This window comes from Drosophila teissieri, chromosome 2R, assembly GCF_016746235.2.
Source record: "Drosophila teissieri strain GT53w chromosome 2R, Prin_Dtei_1.1, whole genome shotgun sequence".
Taxonomy (NCBI): domain Eukaryota; kingdom Metazoa; phylum Arthropoda; class Insecta; order Diptera; family Drosophilidae; genus Drosophila; species Drosophila teissieri.
In genome coordinates, this window is record NC_053030.1 from 13,582,232 (window position 1) to 13,609,011 (window position 26,780).

At 45.8% G+C, this 26,780-nt stretch overlaps 3 protein-coding genes across 4 annotated transcripts in view; 1 reads left to right on the forward strand and 2 right to left on the reverse strand.

The window, feature by feature from the left end:
• The first annotated feature begins 2,128 nt into the window (after positions 1-2,128).
• LOC122614634 overlaps positions 2,129-26,780 on the forward strand; it is a 58,296-nt gene continuing 33,644 nt past the window's right edge. Inside the window, 9 exon segments of the mRNA XM_043789254.1 lie at positions 2,129-2,957; positions 5,694-5,894; positions 7,090-7,198; positions 7,265-7,370; positions 7,991-8,107; positions 8,404-8,649; positions 9,152-9,331; positions 9,430-9,555; positions 10,675-10,821. Of these exon segments, the coding sequence (XP_043645189.1) occupies positions 2,273-2,957; positions 5,694-5,894; positions 7,090-7,198; positions 7,265-7,370; positions 7,991-8,107; positions 8,404-8,649; positions 9,152-9,331; positions 9,430-9,555; positions 10,675-10,821 (1,917 nt within the window). The 5' untranslated portion in view covers positions 2,129-2,272.
• On the reverse strand, positions 9,662-10,572 carry LOC122614636. Of its 2 annotated transcripts, XM_043789257.1 has the most exons (4): positions 10,320-10,572; positions 10,110-10,178; positions 9,930-10,053; positions 9,662-9,873 (listed from the first exon to the last, which is right to left on the reverse strand). In XM_043789257.1, the coding sequence occupies exons 1-4, from the start codon at positions 10,473-10,475 to the stop codon at positions 9,755-9,757; spliced, it is 468 nt and encodes a 155-aa protein (XP_043645192.1). In that variant the 5' UTR covers positions 10,476-10,572; the 3' UTR covers positions 9,662-9,754. The 2 variants fall into 2 exon arrangements, with proteins under 2 accessions (XP_043645192.1, XP_043645191.1); XM_043789256.1 differs by having other exon boundaries at positions 10,110-10,568.
• LOC122614635 lies at positions 13,759-14,667 on the reverse strand. Its single transcript, XM_043789255.1, has 3 exons — positions 14,248-14,667; positions 14,068-14,191; positions 13,759-14,001 (listed from the first exon to the last, which is right to left on the reverse strand). Exons 1-3 carry the CDS (start codon positions 14,614-14,616, stop codon positions 13,886-13,888), a joined length of 609 nt encoding a protein of 202 aa, XP_043645190.1. The 5' UTR covers positions 14,617-14,667; the 3' UTR covers positions 13,759-13,885.

Sequence of the window (26,780 nt, forward strand, 5' to 3'; positions counted from 1 at the left end):
GATTAAATTCCATGTTTATAATGGGATACTTTAACATACTACTTCTGCAATAATAAAGATTCTTTTTACAAAAATATACATATTTCGATTTGTTTGGTTATATAGAACCATGTGAAGATTACCTAACTTTACCTTTTGAACAATGTGGCTAATATCTTGGCCAGAAATCCGTGACATGTTCTGCAGTTGAAAGGCCCATAAACTTTGCCTGGAAGGAGAAGACAATGGCACGCTATAATCACTCATCCAGTTAATTCTGATCCGATAATTAAAGCGGCGTGTAACCATCGGTTATCATGAATATTTAATGCAAATTTAATTGATATGGGCCCATCGATTGGCCAATAAAATGGCATAATAATAAGCCTTGCATGTGGCGAGCCAGTAATTCGCCCACCACCCCCACTCCCATCCACACCCCCATCCACACACACACCCACACACACCCAGAAGTGGCTTAGACACGCACAAACTTAGTGGGTGGTCGGTGTTTTGGCCAACTAACTTTCAGCTCGGGCTGTCATTGCCAATTCCTGTTAATTTGTGTTTGAGCAGCCAGCCTGTGAACAGTGAGCGATTGTTTAACTTAGAGTTTAACTTAGGAAGAGTTATTATACGGAAAATTATTACAGCTTTTAGCTCCTAATTTAAGATATGAAGAAAATACCTAGAATACTACTTATTTATTCTTATTATTGAACTAAAGAATGAGAACAAATGCATATTTAGCCATAAATATATCCCATATTAGTCCTATCCCATATTAGTCAAACACATAGGTGCGAAAAATGTGTTGTTGGCAGTTTCCTTGTAGCTATTGTACAATTGGCACCCTGACAATTTGCCACCTGGCCTCGAGTTGTTTGGGCCCTTGGCCTTGGCCATGCAAACCTGGCCAGCGACTTGCCCCCGCTCAAACTTTGTTTACCAACTTGGAGCAGAAGAAGAAGGAGGGCCCAAAGTTTGACCCAAATCCTCGTCCTCGAGTGGTAACTTCTGCTCTTCCAGGGAAACGGAACAATTTAATGAGCAAAACGACTCGCATGAATGAGCGACAGGCAGAAAGAAAGGAATATTTTTAATGAGGCACAAGCCGAGCTCTGTTTGGTCTTGCGGCCAAACTTTGCGCTGTGTTTTGTGTTCTAAAGTGTAGTATTCTGTAATTACGACTAATTAATCATGGACTTGTTTTGTTTTCTTTCTTCTCGTTTTAGCATCGTCTTTAAGTATCGACAACATGCAGCGATCCAAATGACAGCACGTCCCCGAGAAATTAGCTAAATTTGAACTCACTTTGTGATATACCCGACTAGCAGAAAGTACGTTAAGTCCTAGTTGTAAACGAACCTAGATACTCTCTATATTGTTTTTTCGGTAACTTAAAGCACTTTAGTTAGACAACCAACCCACAAAAGACAGACAGCTGACAGCACTGCTAACTGAGAACCCTAAAAAGACAGGAACTCGAATAAGACCCAACTAGACCGAACCCACCGAATCCACCGAATCCCGACTAGAGTTACCCCCAAAGAATCCCCCAGAAAGCAAGAGACAATCAAGCCAACAGCTGAGATCCACTTAGCGCTGTGCCACCATGCCACATGGGGACCGTGAGGAATGTACGTAATATATCCCGCCGATGAGCTCATCTTGATGACCTATGGTTTCTTTGCGCCACGTGTGAAACCGCGACCCTCACTCGACTGCCTGCCCGAGCCGCTCGTGCCCATCGAGTATCCAGCCAGAGCCACCACCACCACCAGCACCACCAGTAACCTCGCCGGCCACAGCACCAGCAAAGTCCCAACTAACGCCGCCGTCCACTTCGAGGCCATCACTCCGCCCATTGCCATCCAGCCAGCGACCGCTCCGGCAGCACTAGCCCCTTTCTACCCAGGATCTCCGCCAGCCTCACCGCCGTTCACCTACCCGGGATCACCGGTTGCCCCGAACTTCTTCAACTTCGAGGAGGCAGCAGCGCCGCCGGCTTTTCAGTGCCAATCCCAGAGCCTGCCGCCCACGCCCACACGCCGCACATCGCGCGCCTCGCTGACCCACTCCAATAACTCGAATCTTTCGCACCAGGGCTCCACGAAGAGGAGCAGCCTACGGAGGAACCCCCAGCGGCCGCCTGCTGCGTCCATGTATAATGATTATAATGATGCCAGCCAGATGCAGGGGAGCAGTGCCACTGGACAAGGACGAGCACCATTCCAGCGCAGCAGCGCAGCCATCGATCAGGACTCGGCAGCAGGAGGAGCACTAGAGCAGTATGGGGACCTCCGCTCACGCAGCCCCAGCATTTTCCTGGAGCCACCCACGCCGGATCCCACGCACGCCCACTTCGGACCGGGATGGGGTCGACCCATGTCGCCCATGGATCTGCCGCCGGAAAGATCGTCGGCCAGCGCAACCGGCAGCAAATCGCCCACCGGAAAGTCGCGTCTGCGGCCCAAGCTCCACCTGCCGCTGGGGCGACTGGGCCGCTCCAGCTCCTCGGACACGAGGGAGAGCAACAGACTGCGCGAGGATGTGCATGTGCACGTCGAGAATCCCGTCTTCAGCAGCGAGAATCTGCGCCAGAACAACTTCGATGCATTCTTCGAGGCCCGCGAGCCGGTCATCAAGCTTCAGCCCAAAACCCCGCACACGGCGCCAGCGGATGGCAGTGGGAGGGGCTACTCGCCGCCCCTGGAGAACTATGCCGGTGTCTACGATTCACCAAGGACGCGGAGTCCGGCGGGCAAGGGCGGCGGCAGCGGTGGCGGCCTATTTGCGCGTTCGCCGCGCGAGGATCGTGAAAGGATGGCCGGCGCCAGGTCTCGGAGTGCGGATCAGTGCGACGGAGCGGTGGGCGGACAGGCCAGTGGAGCGGCGGCCAGGGGTTCCAACTCGGCGGGCAGCGGCGGCGGAGGGGGCGGTGCCAGTTCGGGCGGAACGCCTTCCAAAGGTGACAGGTGCCTTCCAAGCCTTCTCTTGCACCTGCTAATCGAATCGTTCACAGTTGTTTGCCGCGCGTCTCGTAGAAACAACCTCGAGTTGATCGCCATAACATGCAGCATACGGGGAGTGCTCCGGAATTCACTTCCTAGCCATCTGATGGGATTCAATTTGAGTTGGGAACCCATTCGCCATATCATCTCTCAACTTTCCAAGCAAATGGAATCCCATCAAGATTTGTGAATGTGACAATTCTGGCACTCCTTTTTAGTTTAAAGCAACTATTCATTCGCTGCAAGTTTGAGTCGCAGTTTGGAGTTCTGTTATACAAGTTTGAGAATGCCTTGAAGCACTTCATTTCTACACAGTATCCTTGGAGTATCAGTAAAATATATATTCATATTTTTGGCTATTTAAACCTTTTTTCAAGTGTCCGATTACAATTAGAGTGCGCCTTATTAGAAACCTACGATTTGGTTTAAGTGGTGGTTATTTTGGCAGCTTGTGTAACTATCAGCTTGTACTCAGATTACCAGTAAACGAAAAACACAAAGTGGTGCTGTTTGTTCTGCAGCCCATTTCTGCCCTTGAACCTTTCAATTAGCCGCATTACGAACTCGTTCAATTCCTGCACAATGAGACCAGCATCCTCACAATGGACTCTCAGATTTCTAGCTCGCAGTTTTTCCAAGGATACTCAGCCTTTGGCTCTGCCAATGCCCGCGCACACCCATCCTTGTGCCGTCCTCGCTTAGTTAAGCTTGGTTAACTTTTGGTACTAAACACACACAAACACAGAAAGGCGAAAGGCGAACTTAAAGTGCTTAGGATGCTTGACTTTTCGCCCGCCCATTTCCCATTTCCCAATTCCCATCTGCATATCCATCGTGCCGCGTTATCGCTTGAGTGGGGTCCACAGCTGCTCCTCGCATGCATAATTGGATTACCTGTGCCCGTGGATGCAGCTGCGAGTGCAACTGGAGCTACAACTGAGTTGCGTGCCTGGAGCGCATTCTCCGAGTGCAAGCACGCACATAATTCCTTTGCAAAACTACTAGGAGCTGGAGAAGGAGCAGGAGCAAAAGGAGCAGGAGCAGGAGGAAATGGAGCAGGAGCAAAGGGGGCAGCACATCCAGCTGAGACTGGTGTTCCGAAATGAATGTCAGCTTAGCAGCGCGTGAAGTGTAATCAACAACAGCGATAACGACATCCTTGCAGCTGGCACGTGAGCTCGCACTGCCCGAGATCCTGCCAAACCACTGGCACCATAAGCACCACCATCACCACCAGCAAGCAGTACAACCACCCACTGGAATTCATTTCAAAGTTCACAGCGCGGCAAATTTGATGACCAGCGGCAAAGTAAATCAAGAGCTACGTGATCGCTGGAAATCTCGGACACGCCTTGTTTATTCCGGCAATGTTACTTCAAATTGGACGCGGGGCAAAAGGATGCGACAGCCGACCATTTCATGCAGCCGGGTCCTTTAATAATTTCCAAAGCACACTTTCGTGGGCGATCCGCTGCAGCTCCTACATATTTCATGGGGCCAACCAGTCGGACAGTAATTGAGCCTCGTGTGAGCGTGTCCAAACAAACACGCCAGACACTTTGGACACACTCGGTTTGGGCTTGGACTTTAGGAGGGTCGAGGGTTGAGCTCTGAGTCCGGGTGAAACAATCACCAGACATACCAAACAAACGGACCCCCGAGTCTTTTTAGCTGCGAATGTGTTCTAACGAAATCTCGACTCTCGCCGCGGCAATGAAATTACGCTTCATTTATTGATTGAATTTTAAATGAGGGGACTTCCATCCCATCTGCCCCGACTTTGACTTTGGCTTTGGCGCCCAACATCAGACAGAAGGAGCCAAAGAGCAGCCAGTCAGAGGCACCTACACACAGTGGCGTCTAAATGTATAGCATTTCATTTCATTTCATTTTATTGGAATGAAATCGGTGTAGAACAATTGTATTTTAAGTAAAAAGTTTATTTTCTATTCACCTGCCTGTTTCATTGTCTTTGAAACAATGCAATCAACTAAGCTTTCAGAAAAATTATTTTATTTAAAATTTTACTTGTTAAAGCTTTTCAACATATGGGTAAACATTTAAACGTTGCTGCTCAAGAAGCATAGCTCTTGATTGTTAAATAAAAGTTTAAAGTTTAGTACTAGTAATATATTAGTGCTCAGTACTAAAGGGTGAACCATAATTTTGACCGCTGTTGTGGAGGTCCCTTTGTTGACTTTGGTAATGGGGCTCGGGTTTAAGGAGCTGTCTTGGACTGAAATACTCGAATTTCCGACTTGGCGCAAGGCGAAAATAGGAGCGATAGAAAAAGTGAAAGAAAGTGGATGGGGGGCAAATGGGGGGAGCTGCCTCCACTCATTATTTATGCATAAATACAAAAGGCAGCGATCTGTTTGATTGGCCAAGGGGTGTGGGGTGTGGAGAACTGACTTGTGTATTTACTATGGCGTGGCCAAAATAATTCCTGACATTGCCTGACGGATACTTTACTCCAACCGCCCGAAATCAAATCACATTTCGTTTGGAAATTCTCATTTGTTTGCTTTCAATTCGGTTCGTTTTGTTTGGAATTTACGCTGCGTTCTGTTCTGTTTGTTTTCTTGATTTAATTGTTTGGTTTTACGAGTTGATTAATTTTTGGTTTAGCCATTTCGAGTAAAAAATGGCCTACACATTTGTTGTATGTCCAGAGAGTGATAATGGTATTGTCGTTGGCAGGTTCTTCGGTAAAATCTTCAAGTGGTCGAAGAAGTCGTAGGAGGAGGATCTTCGGGTGGAGGGGACCACGCGGTGGTTCCCTTAGCCCCCCGGGCGGCAGCATGGCGTCCTACAACGGCGTGCTCAAGGATTACAGTCACAGCAGTTTGAACGAGGCTTTCAAATCCCAGAACAATGTCAACTTTAAGTTAATTAAAACAGGTGAGTTAAGCCAGAAGCCAATATATTTCCCACTCCTATCGCAACCGCTATCCCAACTGCCATCCGCCACATGGGAGTACACGTGTCGTGTGGCAGACTTTCAGACTTTCACACCTGACACGCTCGCCAGGTGGCACAAAAAGCTGAAGTTGACAAACAGCGGGCTCGGGTTGCGCCCTGAAATGGAAACGGGAAAACAAAAAGCAATTTATGTGGCGGCGTTTTATTTGATAAGTTTCCGTACTCGCTTTTATGGCTTATTGATTTCGATTGCCGATTGTCTTTGTCGGCTCGTCAGATTGAGACATAAATCAGTTAAGGCAGCGCCTCCTCCAGCCAGCAAAGCCTCGTAAATTCGCTATTCCAGCAGTCCAACTATGAGTATGTTTACCCAACGAACAACATCCTCTGACACAGCTGCAACTTTTCGACATAACTTTGACTTTGAATTACGGCGCTGCCGGAGAAAGTTGTCCCAGCGGATGGCACCTTTGGCACTGGCACTGGCGAACAGCAGAGTTTGCAGTAGTTTTGTGTAGCCTGTAAAGTTTTTAATAACATTTTCGCTGCGAGCTGCATGTGAAATCAGGAATCAGAGAAGTTGAAGCACAAAAATTATTGATTAAATTAAAGTTGTCTTGGACAGCAGCAGAAACTTGTGCTTTTCAGTTTCAACACGTTTGACAACCTGTTGCCGTGACGCTATAATCGCGTATCTGGCAGGCCGTAAAACGATTGGCCCATAAACTGGCAGCTTAAGTGGCTAAAAGCCAAACATCCATATTCATATATGCCTGAGTAAGCGTAAATGTGATGGATTATTCTTTTAAAGAGACTTCCTTTTTGTGCTTTACAGCACATAAACTGGCTGCTTTTGTTCCGAGAAAAACCGAGTGAGGGAAATATGAAAGGTTCACACTCTGAAAGAAGTTCTAAAATAAATTATTTAAACGCAAATAAAACAATTTTATTGTCTACGGTATTTTTTGCTCACTTTCGAGCGCAGCCTTGGGATGTTGAGATGTGGAGAAAGGCACAAAGACTCAGCCGGAAGTGCCCACCTCTCCGCTGTTGGCATATCCGTTTCCGGTGCTTTCATTGTGTCTAATGCACTTTGTGGCGCGTCATAAGGCGTGACTGCCTCTTAGTTTTATGTGACCTTAAAGCGCACTCACTCAACCTAATTCAATTACAGTATCCGATTTCTCCGAAACACTATCCCGTCTGTACGAGGAACACGCAACTGCCCTCCAAGTTGCGGTCTCCAATTATCGCAAGAAGAATGCCGAATTACGCAAAGAAAGGTAAGTGGCCCCAAACGATTTGCCAGCCAAATTCAGTTGCCAAAACCCCAACCGAGTGGCGTGCAGACCCGCCTGCCACTTGGCCATCTTTCAGGCATGGGAAACATTCCTGCAGGAGGTCGAAACCGATTCACAGGCCTGCAACGACGTGGCCAGCGTCCTTTCCCGCCAGGTGAGAGTCCTTTAAATTGGGGGTTTTTGTTGGGCCGCAAAAGTTGCCGAAAGCGAAATGGGTTAATGGCAATATCGTGTCGCGTTAAATATTCAGTTGCCTTCACCGAAAATAGAACTATACTGAACTATATACGCCGCTTGTCGTGCACTTGCCCTGAAAGACTTTTAATTAACTTAATGCAGGAATTCATTGATTTATTTTCTCTTTGGAAACAATATCCAGATTTGTACTAATAGTAATGTATGATAATTTTATTTGTACCAGTTACCACACGGATCGGATGGCCAAGCCACATGTGTGTTTGTGGCCTTGAGGCAGAACGAAAAAAAAAAAAAAAATTCCCATTTTGCATTATAAAAGGCAGACTCTAATTATGGTTAATTAGTGGGGGCGTGGCGCTGCGGGGCCCTGGGAAATGACATGTGTTTTTCGAGTGCCGAATAATGTTGTTGTGCCGCGGCGTTTGCTTTGTTTCATTTGGCTCACACATTTAATTTTCATTTTTCACGATGATTTGCCCTTTTTTTTGGTTGCTACAGAGCGTAGAACTGGCAGGGGACTAAAGTATATGCCATATATGCCATACATAATTTATTTACCCACTCCCACTTCTTCAGGTGTCGCGACCAATGCTGGATAAATCCTTTCATCGCAAAGTTCAAAGCCGTAAAATATTTACACACAGGGAGTCTTTTGAGACTATTATCGCAAAGACTGAAGAGAAGCTGTCAAAGGTGAGTTTAATTAGCAAAATGCGTTGATTAACACACAAAGGTCCTCAAGGTCTTGAAGTCCCACAAGTAATCTTACCGAACAGCGCTTTAAGATGCCTTAAAATTCAGTTCGAGCGGAAAATAACGCATACGCAGTGTGGGCCGCTCCAATTGCCCGTCAAATGCTCTGTCCATTGTGCGTGTGCCAATTTACCCTTTTCTGTGATTACCCATAAATTGACCACCCAACCCTTGGGACCCTTTACCCACTCCCCTTGTTGGTTGTCATTCCCATTGCCATTCCCTCCTGTCCACAGTGCCGTGTGGACTACAAGCAGTGCCACCTGGCCCACCGACAGAATCCCAGCCAGCACTCGCTCACCGAATACATCGACGCCCATAATGCGTACGTGCAGCAGCTGCATGCCACAAATGGAATGCTGGAGGCCTACCACACGGACACCCTGCCCCAGCAGATGCAGGAGCTGGAGGAGATCCACAACGACCTGGTCGCCATTGTGTCCGACTCGCTGATGCAGGGCGCAGAAGTAATTGCCGGCAAGGTGAGTGCCCCGCCGCCCAGTGATTTATCACTGCAGCAGGTGGTTGTCGCACCCCACAAACATCGTATGGTATAGTATAGTATAGTGTATAGTGTGGTTGTATAGTGTGGCAGTGGCCAGTGGCACCTCGAATTCGAGTTAATTTCTGCAGCACCTTTTGTTTCCTGGACAGTAATTTGTACACGATTATTATAATTGCGCGGGGTAGCAATTTGCCCTGGTAATTTGCCTAATGCGTGGGCAGGACTTGCGTGATGATTGCGACACTTTTTAGCGAAATCGTGTATACTGGATATGGGGTAAAATATATACATTGGTAGCTCGGGGTAAGAATGTAGATATCTTTACAATTTAAGCAGAGATTGTTTCAAGAACTGTACAATTTGTAGCTGTAAGCAATTATTAGTTACTTGTAAAGGCAGCTGCATTTGAAGGAAACCCACAACATCTGTGCCAGAATGGGAAATGTGTCCAAATCATAACTACTTGCATATCTCCACAGGGCAATGACCAAGCCAAGCGGTACAACAGCCTGACCAACCAGTGCGCTGCCGTCTCACCTCAACAGGATCTGGTGAACTTCGTCCGACTTCTGGCCCAGCCATCGCAGGCCCAGAAGATTCCCAGACGGCTCTTTGCATCGCCGCAGGCGGAGGGCGGCGAGGAGGCGGGCGACCACAACGTGAGTAGTAGTGCACCTAGCACCTGTCGTCCGGCGGACTAAAGTGATTGTTGTTGCTCTTGTTGTTGTTTTTGTGGAACGCCGCATGTCCGCCGCAGGAGATGACGCCCTGCCTGCGGAACGAGTTGGTCTTCGACCGGCACTCCACACTGTCACAACGCTCCGCGTTGGAGTCGCTGAAGCGAGAGGCCATCGAATTGGAATTGCAAATACGTCAGCTGCAGGTGAGATGAATAATCCACAATAATACACCAAATAATAAAAGCTCACAGTGCGATATCGCAGCCATGGCGATACTTCCAAAAAATTGGTTTGTTACGTTTCCACAGATTTTATTTGAATAGGTGCGCAACTTAATACAAGTTTTTCTCTAAACATTTGTAAATTCACAAAATATCATGCAAATAAATAGCAAAAATCTGCTTATATCTGTTCGGTACTCTTTTTGTTGTGCATTTCGCTGTATGAGATGCAATCATCTCGTTTCTCGTGTAATTTGCAAATCAAAGATACAACTACCAGTGCAAAGTAGCCCTCCAGAGCTGCAACATTTTATATTGGCCATAATTTTGCAGACTATTATCATTTTGGCACTTACCTAATGATGGAAATGTTATGAAAGCTTGCGTAAAATTAAAGTTCCGTAAGGTATTATTAACATTCGATATGAGAGTGGTGAACAGCGTGATGTAAATCCAAAGAAAGAGGCACACCTGGTGACCCTTCAAGAAAAATAATATTATTAGCCATTATATTTAAATGCAATTCAGACTCTCACCCATTTGCTTCCAATGAACAGCAGCAGCGAGTTGAGCAGAGTAACCAGTCCGAGTCCCATGCAAAAGTGCTGATTTGTATGATAAAGTAACTTCCTTTTGATTATTCCCTCCCTATCGATTTTGGTGATCCAAAAGGGATCAGGTAACATACGACTTGGCCCTGATTGATTGGCCAAATAATATATAGCCAGTATCTGTATCACGCTCACCAAAGCCTCAAATCCTGCTATTATCCTGCATCCTTTTTCCAAATCGTAGATGTAAAAGAAGCTCTTCAATCTGGGTATGGCTTTGCATCTGCGCTCAATAGTCTTCCAACGTGAGTTTTCTTTCCGACTTTCTTGACAAATCTCATTAGATGACATTTCCGGTCAATTTTTGCAATGCTTTTTGAAGGTTTGGTATTTGGTCTGTTGCCTATGAAAGCTTTTAACTAGTCTACTACTATCTACTACTACTGGTAGATCTATATATCTTTCCACAAAAAACAGTAGTGTTACGATCTTTAAAACTACCATATGTTGATGATGATTTCCATTTCAATGATTACTTTTCCTCCCGCAGGACTCCATTGAGGCTCTGAATCGAACGCAGACCCGTGGAATCGAGGGTCAGCTGTACAACAAGGTCAACGAGCTGCAGGAGGATTTGTCCATGAAGAAGTTCGACCTGCGGGCCAAGCAGATCCACTTGGCGGCCATAAGGGCTCAGGTGAGTTTCCATTTCGTCGTGGTAAAAAGCTCCCAAGTTTAGCGGGAAAATGCACCCCGGAAAAGCGGGTACACTTTGAAAAGCTGCTAAAAGCGGCGAAAATAACCAGCTAGAACTTAAGTTAAGACGCCGTGGTAAAGCTCCTCCTGAGCTTTCCGCAGACCTGTTGCTGGCAGCTTTTCGGGGGAACTTTTCATGGCCGAGATCTAATGAGTTCCATTAGGCGGGGTCGGGACCCCCACACGCCCCCCGTTTGCACGCTTGACAGTACAGATGAACTGGCGCGCGTATGTAGGTCAAACAGCTGATTGCCGACTGCGCATGTGACCCCAGCGTTTCGCCATCCCTCTCGCTCAGCGGACCATGGAAAGCCGCCAGCGGGAGCCAACTGTGGGTTAGGTGCGTCCTTCGCCTTTCGCTTAGTCCTGCGGTAGATTAGCTTGTGCGTGGTCAGTGCGGCAGTATGGCTTGATTTTGGTCCTGCATTTTCCATCAAACAGTTTCCTGTTTTTTTGCGGTTCTCCTAAAGAGGCTTACTTGGCCAAAAGTACCCCGTGTGCTGTGCGAATTTCTGTGTTTTCTGGTGTGACAAACTGGAACTGCGTGCGAGTTTGGGAAAACCCAGCAGGCTTTTGACTGTAACCTCAACCTCTGGGCCTGCAAGTGAATCAGCTGTTGCCGAACGGGGCTCGGGAAAGTCAGTTGAGAGCGCAAGAGAGAGACAGAGAGAGTGAGAGGAAAATTGCATGCGTAGCGTTGCCAGACAGTCGAGCATTTTCCCGATGTCGCTGTTTATAAAAGCAGCGTGCAACGGTCGCTCCGAGTCAGTCACGTGCTTGCACTTCGACGTATACGTAACGCGGCTCGCCAGCTCCGCTCTTGGGTGATCCGTTCGACAAATTAGCCGTAGCCGTAGTACCGTAGTGCCGTAGTGCCGTAGCGCCGTAGCCGTACTTCCGCAGCCGCAGCCGTATCCGTAGCCGTATCCGTAAACGCGCCGTCGTCGTCGTCGTTCTTCGTCGCGACTGAGGTGCGATTGGCTGCCAATCGCGCAACTGGAGGGGCTAGCTAAGCAAACCAAAGCAAACGAAACGAAACGAAACGAAACACAAACCTTAGATCCAAATAAAATCGAAATATATATATTATATATCTATCCCGAAAACAGACACCATTCATATATATATATATCCACCTAATATATATGCATAATTTTAGAGCGCAGTTCAGGGCAGGCTTTTCTAGGCGAGTTGTTCTCTATTTTGATAGCCACACACACAAGATCGAATCGAATTGAATTGAATTGAATTGAGTTCAGCGCGTAAGTAACCAAACGATGATCAAAATAGTAATGCAACCAAACTAGTCAACCAGACAGTCCATGTAAAATAAACTTAGCTTTATTAACCAATCACGCATACGCACCGTGCGCCCAAACGAATTCGAATCAAAAAACAAATAGAAAAGCATATAAATAAACAATATTCAATCGAATCAATGTAGCACTGCCAGAATTACTTCAAATCTTTTGCCTGCCTTCTACAATAAACTTCTAGCCAAGTAGTCGAAATTCGTGGCCAAGTGCTTAACTCCACCAATCAGAAGCTTAGTGTGCAAACTAATGCCAGTAAAAAACACAACAACAGTAACAACTCAATCAATCTAGCTAGCTCGTATGTACTGTAAATAACCAATACTCTTTGCTAATCTAGATGTAGTTTAATCTATTCCTACTCAGTAATTGCAACATCAACTATGACTATGTAAAAATCTATCTAGAGCTAGAGGCTCGGCTCGCTTTGCATTTTGTAATTTCGTGACCTTTGTGCCTGCACCGCACCACCCGAATGTGGGTGCAGTCGCAATAGCACCCGTACACGTACTTGTAACCACCAAATACTACTACCAACCACCAACCACCACCCACAAAACACACTTCGCATCCGTATCCGCATACGCATCTGAATTCGCATCCGCATCCGAATCCGAATTTGAATCTGAATCCGAAAGCTATATCTGAATCCGACTCCGATGTCGCGAGGAGTGGAAACCCGTTTGTGAACGGCCATCACTTGAGAAAATTAATAGAGAGACTAGCGACTCCGGCGACACCTCGAAATTGTTGTTGTTTGCTAAACTAAACTAAACAAGAAAAACACTGCGTACACTTTGCGTAAATAAATACTCGTACCAAAATACCAAAATACCAGTAGCCGAGAGCCACACGCACACGTACACCCCCCTTTCACATAATATACACATAAATATATATATACTCGTATATATAACTGCCACATCATGCGCGTTATCGTTCTCAAAAAGAATCGGCCCAACAAACGCGGCACGCCCACGGCAGCAGCGGCCACCTCCTCGCGAGAACCGCCCAAAAAATCGCCGTACGCAAAAGTAAGAATTTGAATTTAAACTCGATACGATATACGATACTCTCAATATTTGGTTTCAATTTTCGCCGATGAAATTCTCGTTATCGCGATAACGAGCCTTTCACAGCCTTTTGTTTCCTGTCCAATTTGCCAGTGCAATCAATTTTTGAGTGTCCTACACCCCGATATGTTATACTCGTACTCGTATTTTCACTGTGCACATTTGCCATGCTGGATGGATTTTCCCCTCATGGATTTCCACATGCAAATGTGCAAGTTTTCGCGCCGCTCGTGTATGTTTCATGATTTGGAATGCAAATGCAAATGCAATTACTTAGCCACAATAAACGCATGTTTAAGTAGCAATCTGTGCATATGTAGTCTCAAAAATTGGTTGTAGTGGCCAGGCATGCTATAACTTAACCACCAATGAAATATTCGTTTTAACTACCATATGCTTTACCACCTAACTGGGCTAAGAACGCTTCTCAGTCATCATAATATAGTCTTGTTTTAGCTACGATAATGACAAACTACTTCAGTGTATTGTGTATTTCTTTGTGCATTTTTATGAGTACATGCTTTTGTCAATTTGGGCATGCGACAACCCAAGTAAAAATTAAATAGTTATAAGTAGGAGCTTGCAAATGTTAAAGTATAATTCATTTATCCCGCGTTAATTAAACTTCCTCGTTGCGCGTGAAAAGGACTTCCGATTCCTGCACATTACGACGAAGTTTTTGCTGCAATTTCAAAACCAACGAGACAACCACTGCGCAGAAATAGATTTCAAGAACTGAAATTTAAAAAAAAAAAGGGTTTAAAAAGTATGCGTATTCACATTACCCACTGCTTTACTCACAAATCGAAATAGTAGAAATAAACAGGGTCGGCAGGTTGCCATTTTGCACGATATCAATACAAGTGCTGATTAGCAAGGTGATGAACGTAATGCAAATCCAAAGGACGAGACAGGATAAGTGGCTCTGGGAACAGTAGAGTATTATTTATAGAGTATTATATGAAGGAAAAGAGGACCTACCCATTCAGCACCTATGATAAGCAGCAAGGATCTGAAGATAGTCAACGAGCCTAGTGCCCTTTGGAAGTAGAGGTTGCTCTCAAACATCGGCATCATGGTGTTGGGTCCCAGCATATCTCCGTCCGGTTCCCTGGTGACCAACAGCGACTCCGGGGACTCCGTGGTTGTGGTCTTGATCTCCATCTCCGTGATGTAGATGCAGTACATTTGCAGCACATTTATCAAGGCCTCGAATACGGCTATCAATTTGCAGCCCGTTTTCAAGCTGAAGAAATAGAAGCAGCTATTCAGCGCGTTTATTTCATTGATATTTTCATGGAGTCGGTTCCAGCCATTTGGGGAATTCAGAAAATTTCGAATATACGCCATTCTCGAACGATTTCACTAGATTACTGGAATAAATGCCGCTAAACAATTCGCTGCCAGCCTACTAATGAACTTTTCATCGATAGCCTCTGATTGAGTTTTGGGTTTACTTCCGATTCGGTCACTCGGAGTTGAGTGCACAAGAAAATCCAATTTGATTTATACGCTGCTGCAGGGAGAGCGCCCAAAATGGACGGAAAATCTAAAACAATTCAATTTTCCAAGTGTGGCGCCAGCCAGAAAGGGAACAACAAAAAATACCAAGAAAGTAAAAAAAGACAACAAAAAATCGTTTCCTTCCTGTGCCGCCAAACCCTCCGGTACTTGTTCAACTTGTTCCGATTCGATGGCACAATCAGTTGCCCATAAGCGAAATTCCCTTACTGATTTCCTTTTAAAAGCATTTTTCGAATTGTCTTGACTGCCAAGCAGCCACTTGAGTCAGCCCACCCGACCTTCCTTCATTTCAGTTGTTTCATTTCGGCCCTGTTTCCAAAATGCCCGCGGCCAAGTAGTGTTTCCCATTTATTTATTATTGTTCGGCGTGCTGCCAATGCTGCTGCTGCTGCTGCAATGACAATTTGCTGGGAATCTCACTTATCGGTGGCCATCCGAGCCAATATGCTTGAGTTATTTCATTTGGCTGGAGAGTTGAAACTCATTCAATTAATTAATCGCATTGCGAGTGGAAGTATTTTCACCGATTTAAAATGCACAAACGGGCCACCTGCCAAAGCGGATTAATTTCGCAGAGCTCGAGAAGAGGCTTTCGCTCCCTAGGATTTATGGTTGAGCGTGTTGTGAAGGTCAAAAGCCGTGCTCCTTTATAAAGGGTTAATTTTAAATTTATGGCCCTGCCCACACTAACTTATTCGAGGCGAATCCTTGTCCAGGGACCTGCGACAAATCCGTAGGCCAATCGTGATGGGAGCACACAAATTTGCACGTTAACCGCAGCCAAAGCAACAATGGCTCCCCCTCAATTTGTGCGAGTGTGTGCGTGGGAGTGTCTCCTTCTGCGTGCATGTGTGTGCTGGTGTGTGATGAGTGCGTGTGCGTGTGTGATGAGTGCGGTGCGTGTGTGATGTGTGCGTGTGTGGGTGCAGGCTCTGGTGTGTGGGTGACACGGCGATATGTCTCTGGGTCCTGACACGTTATCTGAGCGACGCCCGTGTTGGTTCCTACTTTATTTTATTGCTTTAATAAATATGAAATGCGCTTACTTTTTTCCGGACATTCGGCATAGTTTTGCTTTTTTTTGGCGCCACTCACCATTCACTCGCCCCTCGAGGGCCACCAATTAAGTTGCCCAAATTGGGTTCTTCTTTATGACAATCCTCTTAATCTTAATCACGCGACTTGATGGCCACAAGGAATTGATGCCCGCGCCTTGAATAGGAATATTTATACGCATGCAGCTCTATAGGTCTATAGGTCTGTGGGGCTATGAGGCTATGGATCTTTGTGTTGGGAAGCATAATTTGCTCGGGCATAAATTTTAATTAATCATAAAACCGCTGGCATAAAAATGCCAACAGGTCCTGGCAGCGTTCTTTCTTTCTTTTGCGCAGCTCTCGCGTCTCAATCCCCTGCAGCCTGCCGCCTAGCACATTTCATCCAGGAATTCATATTCATGTTTAATAATAAATCACAAGATGCCGCCGCTGTTCGCCAGGAGCCGGGGTTGCCCGGGGGCAACTGCGGTTGCATCCTTGGAATCCGCACAGATTCAGAACGGAAAAACACTGGCAAGGCGTCAGCTTCGAAGACGAAGTCAAATGCCAAAGGAAGCCCCAGCAAAATGGCGGCGGCATAAAAGGATTTGCGGCTAAAGGCGAATTTAATTAAAGACATCAGCACCGCCTCGCCTCACACACAATGGCGCTGAATCAGGAGCAAATCCCTCAGCCTCAGCCGTTTTAATTGCCCACTACCTGTTCCTGTTCAGCAGTCAAGCAGCCAACAGCCAAGCGGCCAACAGTCAAAAGCCAAAAAGGACGAAGCGAACAATGAACAATGGGTATTCATTTGCGAATTTCGGTATCAATTAACCGACCGCCCATTCATCATCAGAATCGTATCTAACGGATGTATGCTTCAACTAATTCAGTGAATGAACACGGGGGAAAATGTTTTGCAGTTCTGCATTTTACACCGAAGGTTTTCGCTGTTGCCTGATAAATAATTAAGTGGCGGGGTCACAGCCGCCAATGCAAATTAAAAAGCGTGGTGCAGTCAAGTGGGTCGACTAGGAGGTACCTTGTATAAATTCATAAGTAGAAACAGATATAAAATGATCCCAATTTAGAAATAAAACTAGTATGGGATTGTTGAAATCCTTAAATACATTGTACATATACATCTATTCAAAAAATAGTGCAAATTGTTAGGAGTTTTTCTTTCAAACAGCCAAGTACTTTGCATAATGCCCCAAATGCTGGGTCTGAAAAAGTCGTAGATATACATGGCCACTTTCACTGGGGGCCAAGTGGGAGTGCCTTTGGGGTCGTTCGGCTGAAGCTGATGGACACTTGGACAGACAGATTTTTGGCCGCTTGGCGCTCCGGAGATTTCACATTTCGTTGACGCACGAATGGCACGAAAAACAGTTTCAGTATTCAGCTTTCAGTTTCCGTTTCAGTTTCAGTTCCAGCTTCAGCTTCAGTTTCGATTCCTGGCACTCGTCACGGGTATCTGGTATCTGGTATCTAGAATGTGGCAGATATCTGCATGTGGGTGTGTTTGCATTCATTAAAATTTCATTTGAAAATCAGCAGAAATGCTGCTCTAGCCTCTTCTAGTCATTTGTTTTGCCAGCCACGAGAACTTGCCATTGTATTCCCCTCGGATCGCTGCTCCTTGGAAGGGAAATATTCGCCTGTCAGCAGGAGCCGAGTTGATGGAAATCTGTGAAATTGGTAGAAAAAGTGCAAGGACAGGCAAATCGTAAGTTGATATGCTTGTGTCTTGAATATTTTATTGCTGGAGAGATAAATCGGGTCCACAACTGAATACATGTGCCGAGTTTACTACTAAGCACAAACTAAGTTCCACTCGCATTACTTGTAAATTAAATATTAGTCAGCACTTGGAGCATCATTTTTGTCCTTAGAACATTGGAAATCTTAATGTGATTAGAGTGTGAATTATCAAAAGCAAGCTTATCGTAAACTTCACAGTTCTTAAGTTCATTTGGTATACTTTATTTTCCGGGAAGTACTTTAAAGCGGATTTTATTGCAAGTGAACTAGATAACCGTTTGGGTTGCCATTATTAATTTTAGTAGGAAATGGTTTGTTTTCGCTCGCCGTCGTTGCAAATCGAATAACATTTTTATTCTTCCCTTGGCGATTTCTGTGGAATTTACGATTGCGTCAAAAAGTATGCCATGCTGGCCAAGCCAATAAAGTTCGCTCTTTATGGAGGGAAAGGCAAGGATTCGGTTGAATGTGGAAAAGCAGAAAGGACCTAATGGTTTTAAAATTCGCTCACCCACTAATGCGAACCCTTCAGATTCTTCAGCTTTGGCTGGTCCTGCGACGCTGACGGCTGTTTATCTGACATTCATAGTTTATGCTCCGTGTTCTGTTCACCTTACTCAACAAGATAAACGCAGTCGAATTTCCCTGGGTGAAGTGGCATAAAGGAAGATGGGCAAAAATATGGCTGGGATATAGGGAAAACCACGAGGGCAGAGGTGCAGGTGGAGGTGGAGGTGGATGAGCCAGAGGAGCAATGATAAAACTAGTAAAGCATACAACATTGTTTGACTTTGTGGATTTGGTGAGCCATGGAGCAATTCCACTCAGTTTCTTTCGTGCTGCCACCCACTTTCTACCACTTTCCACCCACCCACTTTCCACAGGGCGCCTCAAAGCATTTTTGGCAGTTAACCCGTAAAGATGATAAATGCGAATGTCTTTGCCGTTTGAGTTTGAGTTGTTGCAGTGCCTACTCAAGGAATTTATGGCCACCCGAGAAGCGACCATTGCAAACAAAGCGACAAGGAAAACAATCAGAGAAAATGGAAAAGCGCGAGGCCAGCTCGCCTTGAGTTTTCCTCTCCTTTCGTTGAGATTGACAGCTGGGCAGCTGGGCAACTGGCCGAGAGCCATCTACATCGCCACTGCATCCTCCACCTGCTCCTACCCGTGGCACTGCTGATCCTGGCCTTTGCCAAACAGAAAGTCACATTAATCAACACTTAAACGTTTAATTGCCGTACATTAATCTTGAGGTTAAGCCGCCTCCATTTTGGCCCCCAACTGTCAATTTTGGCCAGCTTGTGTGGGTGTGTGTGGGTGTGTTCTTGTGGCCTTTTCCCGACTGCCGCCGTTCCGGCATTAATTGTGTCATTTGGCAATTAACTTTCCGGCCCCCTGGAAAACGTTGGGGTGACAAATTCGGGGCTCGCCGCTTGTAAATATTGATGAGCCGCGGCTGTGGCGGCCACGAGGTGGCTATGCGGCGATGTGGCAAGCAGGCGAAGGCGAATCTGGTCCAGAGCGAGCGGGCCAAAACCGTTGATGGACCGTTGCCAAAATTATGTTCGAGCTTATGCCGCTGGCTTGCAGCTGTCGCAGTTTTGATTGAAATATGAGCCTGGAACTGCCAGCGATGTGACCTCAACCGCGCTGGAATGGCGGGGCTGCGAGTGGGAAGTGGGACTGGGACTGGGAAGTGGAAAGTGGGAAGTGGGGGGCAGGTCAGTGGGTAGTCCTGGCTTTTGCGAGGAGTTAATTAATTTCCACGTTGACATTTCACTCTGCTGTATATTTAATGAGCGGGCTTCGGTTTCGCCTGCGGTTTCACTCACTCGCCGCTTTACTCCTCTATTTATCTGAATCAGCGCATATTTTCCGTGCTGGCAAATAAATAAACATGATGGATAAAGCTGATACTAAGATCATGATTTGTGTCCCAGTGTGGGTATTTATTTTGTTTAGAACTTAATGCGTATGAATTTATTTGTATTTTATTTCGCTTTTTGACATTGATTTAAAGTGTTTTTCAAAGTTGTTAATCACAAATGAAGGCAAGCTACAAATTATTATGCACACATTATTCCCAATTTAGTAATTAAAATGCATTTTAAATTTTCACTATAGACACACTTAGCAAATAGTATCTAACACCCAATTTGTTATCTGAAATACTTTTTAAGTTAGTTTGCTAATTCCAGCACCTCTCTAAGTATGTGAGTAATTTATGCTTGCAGTTTGCAAGCCCCTTGGCATCAACATATACTTTGTGATCTGGCAAAAAGGGCTACAGAAATAGTTGCGGCAAAAGTTGGACCCAAGAGCCAATTGGATGTCTAAATAAATTCCATAATTTCATTTGGCCGCTGCATATTCAATAAGCGAAACTTTGGCCGTCAGGAAATAGAAAATAGAATAATAACGTTTACCAGCCGCATAATCTATATCCATCTCTCTTTCCGCTCCGGATTACAACGCCGTCCGTCTCTTTCTGCGGTGCAAGTGCAAGTGCAAGTACATGAGTGTATTTGCCTCTGCGAGCTGCATTTCGCCTTCAAAAGGAAAAGTTTTGCACTATTTGCTTGGCACTTGTCTTTTATTTTGCCTTACACTCACACTTCCCCTCCCGCCCGTCACTGGCTGCCATTTCCCAGCACTTCTTCGCTTTTTATTTTCCGCTTTTTCAATTTTTATTTATGCAAATAAGTTTCGCCTGCCATTGTTGGCCGCCGCTGCTTGTTATCGCATAAGGATGTTGTTACAAGTTTACTACTCACTCCGCCTCCATCTGGGCCGCCTTTGTCGTTGTCTGTATACTCGTAGTAGTATGTGCTCATCTTGGTCTATTTTTGTGTACTTTTTCTGTATTTTCTTTTTGGCCAGGCCAGCATGTAGATGTTGGCCACGGCTGGCCGCCCACGACAAGTGTTACGAGTGTCAGTAAAATAGTTGAATAATGGCAAATGGCAATGGCTGAGGCAACTGCAAAGGCAAAGGCAGAAGTGATACTGTCTGCTCCTCGTTGTCCAAAGTTTAATTATCACTGTGTTCTCCCTCTGTGTGTGCCATGTGAGCTTTAGTTTGCTGTTTGAATTTTAAACTTTTCCCTCCCAATATATTTTTTTCCGACTGGCATTGCTGTGGTCTGAACTGCGAACTTTGTGCATTTGAACTTTTTTCTCCCCCTGCCGTCTGGCATTTTTTTTGTGTTGTTGGTTTTATTGCTTTGATAGCCAGCAGCAGTAGTTGTTGCCGGGGTGGCAGTTCATTTCTGTGGTCAATGGCCATTGCATACTTTGAGGCAAATTCGAAGAAATCACGCATACGCCATGTGCCCGGCAATTAACTCGAGCGCCTGAGCATTTTGTAATGCCCCTGTGTGTCAGCCAAGCAAGCCAGCAAGCAGTCATGCCAAAAAATTTCCATATTCATGGAAACACACACACACTCACGCATTTTATCGCAGTTGCAATTTTTTGCCTGCCCACAGCCTCATGCATTTTTATTACTGCTGTCGTTAGTGCTTTGCATATATTATTAGGAGGCGGCTGTGCAGCTGCAAAATGTGTCCTGCACCCGTGATGGCGCCTCTGATTGTGCCGCCCACACATTCCCCACTTTCCATTCCCATTTCCCTTTTTTTTTCGTCGAGAGCAGCGTGTGCCGCACTCATTTGCAGCGTTTGAAATATGCCAAGGAGCTGCCACAAATTTGTGTGCCCAGAAATCAATGAATAGCTGCACATGGAAAAAAGGTTCGAAGTTTGGGGAAGGAAGCTAGTTCTCAAGGATTCTTTAAGCTAGTGGGATTTTACATAGACATGTATCACTAAAATTGAATATTTGATATGACAATCTTTTGTAAAAGTAACAAGTTAATAATAGTTATATTATCTCTCTCCAAGTTTACCCTCTCCATTTCAATAAGAATCTCAGTTTCTACCGCACTCTTCTGGAAGTGCAGTAAATGCATTTTGTCCTAACGAAGTACTTTCATCACTGCTATTACTCCCATCTCACTTCCCTTCGGTTCAGTTGGAACTTCGAAGTGCCCCATGGAGCAGGCACTTCATTACACAACCCCCAGCATTTCTCAGGACTGAGCCACTCCGTCTCCTTCAGGTGCATGGTGAATGGTGAATGGCGGACGGTAAACGATGCCACGTGATGTGCATAGACAAGCGGATTTGCATTGATCGCGGCTGCAAATGAAAAACGCGGGGGCCAATTGAGTGACACCATCAATTTGCGATAAATCAATGGGGCACGGCGTGGCACGGCCAAAATGGCTGAGCTGCAAGTATGCATGCCATTTAATCTCTGCTTTCGCTGACGTCGTGACAACTTGATTGCGAATCTCTCTCCGCTCGTTCGCTGCAATTCGATTCGCTTGGGTTCGCAGTAGCAGTAGCAGTAGCAGTAGCAGTAATCTGCCACACTCCGTTGCAAACCGCTGCATTTGGCTTGCCAGAAACTTCGCGGCACGTTTGGGGGCTGCAATTAAAGCCTCGTTTGGGGGAAACTCTACGGTGGCCAAGTGCACGGCACTAGTCTCATTTGAAATCGCATTTCCCAGCTCCTATCGCGTTGCTGAAAATATGCTGGAAATACAATAAATGAGGCGGAGGCACGAGTAAGTGCAACTGGTACAAGGCCGAATGTGTTTCCACAAAGCGCAGAACGTGGCGCTTTCTTTTATACATTTGGTTGCAGGTACATACATCTACATCCACTATATATGGAATGGTTTGGCATAGTACCATACTACCACTTTCAATGGCCGTTCGGAAATGTGCGAGTGCCACTAGCACACTCGCATATCTGTGTGTGTGAGTGTGTGTGTTTGTGTGAGCTGCTTTTTGTGTGGGCGTGTCGCAGTTAAGCCGCAGAAATCGCCCCGAGGTCTACCATCTTATGTGGCTTTAATAGAAAACGAGCGGAAAATCGCTTATTATGCCGAAAGGAAATAGTTGCGCTTCCCATTCGCATTCCCATCCTTAGCTTTCCTTTACTTTTCCCTGAAAAGTGCCAGCGACAGCGGCCGTAATTTGACTTTATATATTTCTTGGTCTTAGCCATGAACCTATTTTATGCCAGATTTAGCTTTTCAGCGAATGTAGGCCAAAGCAAGTGGGCTTTTCCCCACAGCGAAACTGCTTAATTGCACGGGGAATCAGAGATCTCCGAGTGGCTGAAACTTATAGTTTTCAGTGGCTTTAATTGGGTGCAAATCGTCATCGATTTGTGTGGATCAGCAGAGGAAAAGTTTACGTGTCTGGCATAGTTATCGTTTCATTTCCCTTTCATTTCGCTGCTCATTTGCCTGTGAACGCAAACAGCACACTGCAAAAAAAAAAGTCCATGGCGCTGGCCGATGTTATACACAATTTTATTGCGTAGTTTCGTCGGTGGAGGTAAACAATTGATTTCGTGCCATACAATGGAACCTCGATAAAATGATTAAAAATCAATTTGATTATCATAAATATCCATTTCTCTGGATATGCGCACAATGGCCAGCGGGGGGTGGCAATCGGGAGGTGGAAAATGCAGCTGGCTGGTGTTAGCGAAAATATTTTCAAAGAAAACATTGTTCGTGCTTTCCCCCCGCTCCCCCGCTCAGCTCTGCTCGATTTATAAACGATTCGTGCGGCAAATGCATTGGCTTGGAATTTTAATTGGATGATTTTTGGCCGGGGCCACGTGTTGGCAGAAGGAAACCTATGTGCCAGAAACATATGTAGTCGCAAATGAGAGAGACGGGCTAGTGAGCTAGTGAGTTTAAGCAGCTTTGCTTGCCGACAAATATTTCAATGTTGTTCCAGACGCTGTGCTGCTGCCAAAGATAATCCCCTGGCTCAACACATATTTTATGGGGCGTGGTCGTGGGCGTGGGCGTTTTGGGTCCAGGCACGAACAACTTCCATTTCCACATTGGCAGGCCATAAACGAGCTTTGGACGTGGAGAGTGTCCTGCCACACACACACACACACTCTTGCGAATGTGTGTATAATGATGTGGTCCTGCCAAGCGTGAAATGTATGACAAAAGGAGCAAAACAAAGCTGGCGAGTGTTAAGCTAAAAATACATGCACATATCGCACACGCAGCCGAACAATGGCCAAAGCCAGCTAAATCAACACCCAAGAACAGGACCCAGAACCCAGTAACCAGGACCCAGTAACCAGGACCCAGTAACCGGGACCCGAGGAGCAGCTGCTCAAATCCAATAACAAATTATATGCACTAGACAATTGGTCCTTTATTGCGACAGCGGCAAAGGCAAAGGCAAAAGCAAAGGCAGCGACTGCGACAGCGTCTGCGAGGACGAGGACAAGGACGACGACGGCGACTTTTATGCGAAAAGTGCAAAATGATTTACGATTATGTTGATAAAATGGCTTAAATAGTATTTTCATTTCTTGATGCTCGAGTGCACTTTGTGGCATCATCTCCGCTACACACACACACACCCGTACACAGACGCACAAGCCGTATCCTTACACCCACACACTTTCAATTGTCTGCTGCGGCAAAAGTGCCGTATGATTTGTTTGCGCTTAAGCAGCGACGACAGCGAGGCAGCTTTCCTGCTGCATACTTTTCAGCGCCCAGATTACACACATGTGTGGGTGAGCGCGCTCCACTCGAGTGTGCCAGTGTGTATGTGTGTGTTTATGCCTGTGTATGTGTGTGTGCTTTGTACAGCTTGAAATATTCATGGACTTGACGCTCCTTGGCCTGTCCGTTTGCTATTTATTCTGCTTTTTACTTGGCCAAGCTTCACTTTAAGTTCGCCTGCCAAATGTCTTGACTTTAAAAAGTTTTCCCTTTTGCATATGAAATCCTTTCTGGGATGCGAGCCCGGATCACTAGCCATATGCAGCCAGCATTGGGTTCGTTTATGCCAGCTCGGGCTGAATAATGAATGCCCAGGACGGAGGAAAACTCGATTTTTCGTGTTGGCTTTTATCCGCAACTTTTCACTGCACTGCTCGAATTGCAAGATAATAAACGTAATAGGTTTCGCTAAAAAGTAGTCAAAAGTTGAAGGATTACATGTGCTAAGCCTCTCAGACTACTTGTGATTTTAAAATATATGTTTTTCCTTTATTTATTATATTCTAGTTGACCAAAGATTGTTTTTTTCAGTAGCTTAAGATAAGACTGTTTTTGCTGTGTACTCCATTCATATCCTCGTGCGTGTGCAGCTGCATGAGTTCTTATTGATTAAGCCACTCTGAAGGAGGAGAGCCAAAATGCTCGGGAATCCGGATGCAGAAGCGATGAATAAAAAATTAATGCAGTCGCTTGGCATAATTGAATGAAACCGCAAACATGTCGCCGAGGAGCTCATTTCATTTGGCAGCTGTGCGTGGAATTAACTGATACATTTGACACAATTCTTGAGCTATTCTAAATGCGGTCTTAGGTCTCTCTGGCTAAAGTCAAACCCCCGTATATAAGTAAATCCAATTACTTTACACACAACCAAAGCCTAACGCGCAATTGAGTTTATGTGGCTGGCTAAAAGGCAAATTGCCCGTGAAATTATGGCAAACACTCCAAGTTTCAAGGTCGAGGAGGCGCCTCCTGCAGAACACATAAATCACATGTGCCCCAGGCCTGGCAATCAAATTGTTGCTTATTTACTATTATTTATTATTATGATTACATCTGTGTGGTGCCAAAGTGGGGCTAATATTGAAAAGCAGCGACGATAAATTGTATCTAAACATTTAGACCCATTCGCATGTGAGTTGCTGTTGAGCTCATGAGGTGCAATCGGACTTGAAATCGGTCTATAGCCCCAGCAACTCACCTGTCAACTGGCTGACTGAATGAGTGAATGACTAAATAACGAGATGACTGACTGACCGAATGACTGACTGACTGACTGACCGATGGACTGGCTCTAATTGGATTTTCGATTTTCCACTTGTTTCACGCACGCAAGCCGCCCTGTTGACGTTGTTTTTGCTCTGGCCGTCGCTGATGGCGATTAACTTAATTAATGTCACACACTAATGACAACTCAATGCGATTATGCTGACATCTGCATTATAGTGGGCCGCTGTAGCGCCCAAGTGGCGGACTAAATTAAATTGAGAAATTAACAATGAGGCGGCGAGCGACGCGAATAAATTCGAATTTCAATCGGCAATCGAGCTCGAGTGGCGAATGCGATTAACAAATGAATAGCTAATGAGTGTTTCGCCCACACTCCGCCCCTCACACCGCCCCATAATAGCAGCGATGTTGTCGAAAGGATTGACTTTTAAAGCCCCTAATTAGTCCGTTATGAATTGCTGCGCCAATAGCAATAGTCGAGCAGCCACAGAGAACGCCCATCGAATGCTTAAACAAACTAATTGAGATTGGGCTTGGGCTTGGGCTCGGCAAGTGCACTGCTGTTGGCCAAATGACTCGCCTCTAATGTTGGCAGGGCTCCTGATCAGGTCCTTTGTCAGTCACACTTGATCCATTTTCCGCTTTCCACTTGCCACCATCAGCAGCAGCACGAGCAGCACGAACAGCACGAACAGGACGAACAGGAGCTGCGGCTGCAGCAGAAAAAACAAACATGCTGTCGACTCTTCAGTAGTCCAATTGAGAATGCAAATCTGTGCCCCAGTTGCACTCAGAGAAAAGGTTTTCCCCTGCTTAAAAATATCAACAGCAGTTTATGGAATGTGTAGTCATACCCTTTAAATTGCACCAAGGAAATCATGTCAAACTAATTAAAATTTTTAATATAACGACTGCGTTTCGTTACAAAGGCAAAGTCTCCGGGATGTTCGTACGTCAGAGCACTAGTTTTTTGTTGGCAGTGACTGGGACATGCCTCCTGCTGCTGTTGCTCAATCATCGGCCAGGCGGGTGGAGGCTTCGTCATCCTCATCGCCATCGCCATCGCCAGCTACACTAACAGCCTATAATCGCAACTTAACATGCTAACAGCGGAGGCCCAGAAGTAGAAAGCACCAAGGACTAAGGAGTAGGGAGCGGGGGCAGGGGCTGAAGCATCAGTGCAAACATCCTTCACATGCCGGATATCGCACAATCTCGAAAAAAACAAAAAAAAAGAAAATGGTGAAACCAGCTTGACAGGCTGCCATCCAGCTGCTAGTACTGCCAACCTCAACCTCATCGCTTCCGAGTGCCGAGTGCCGAGTGCCTCATGTT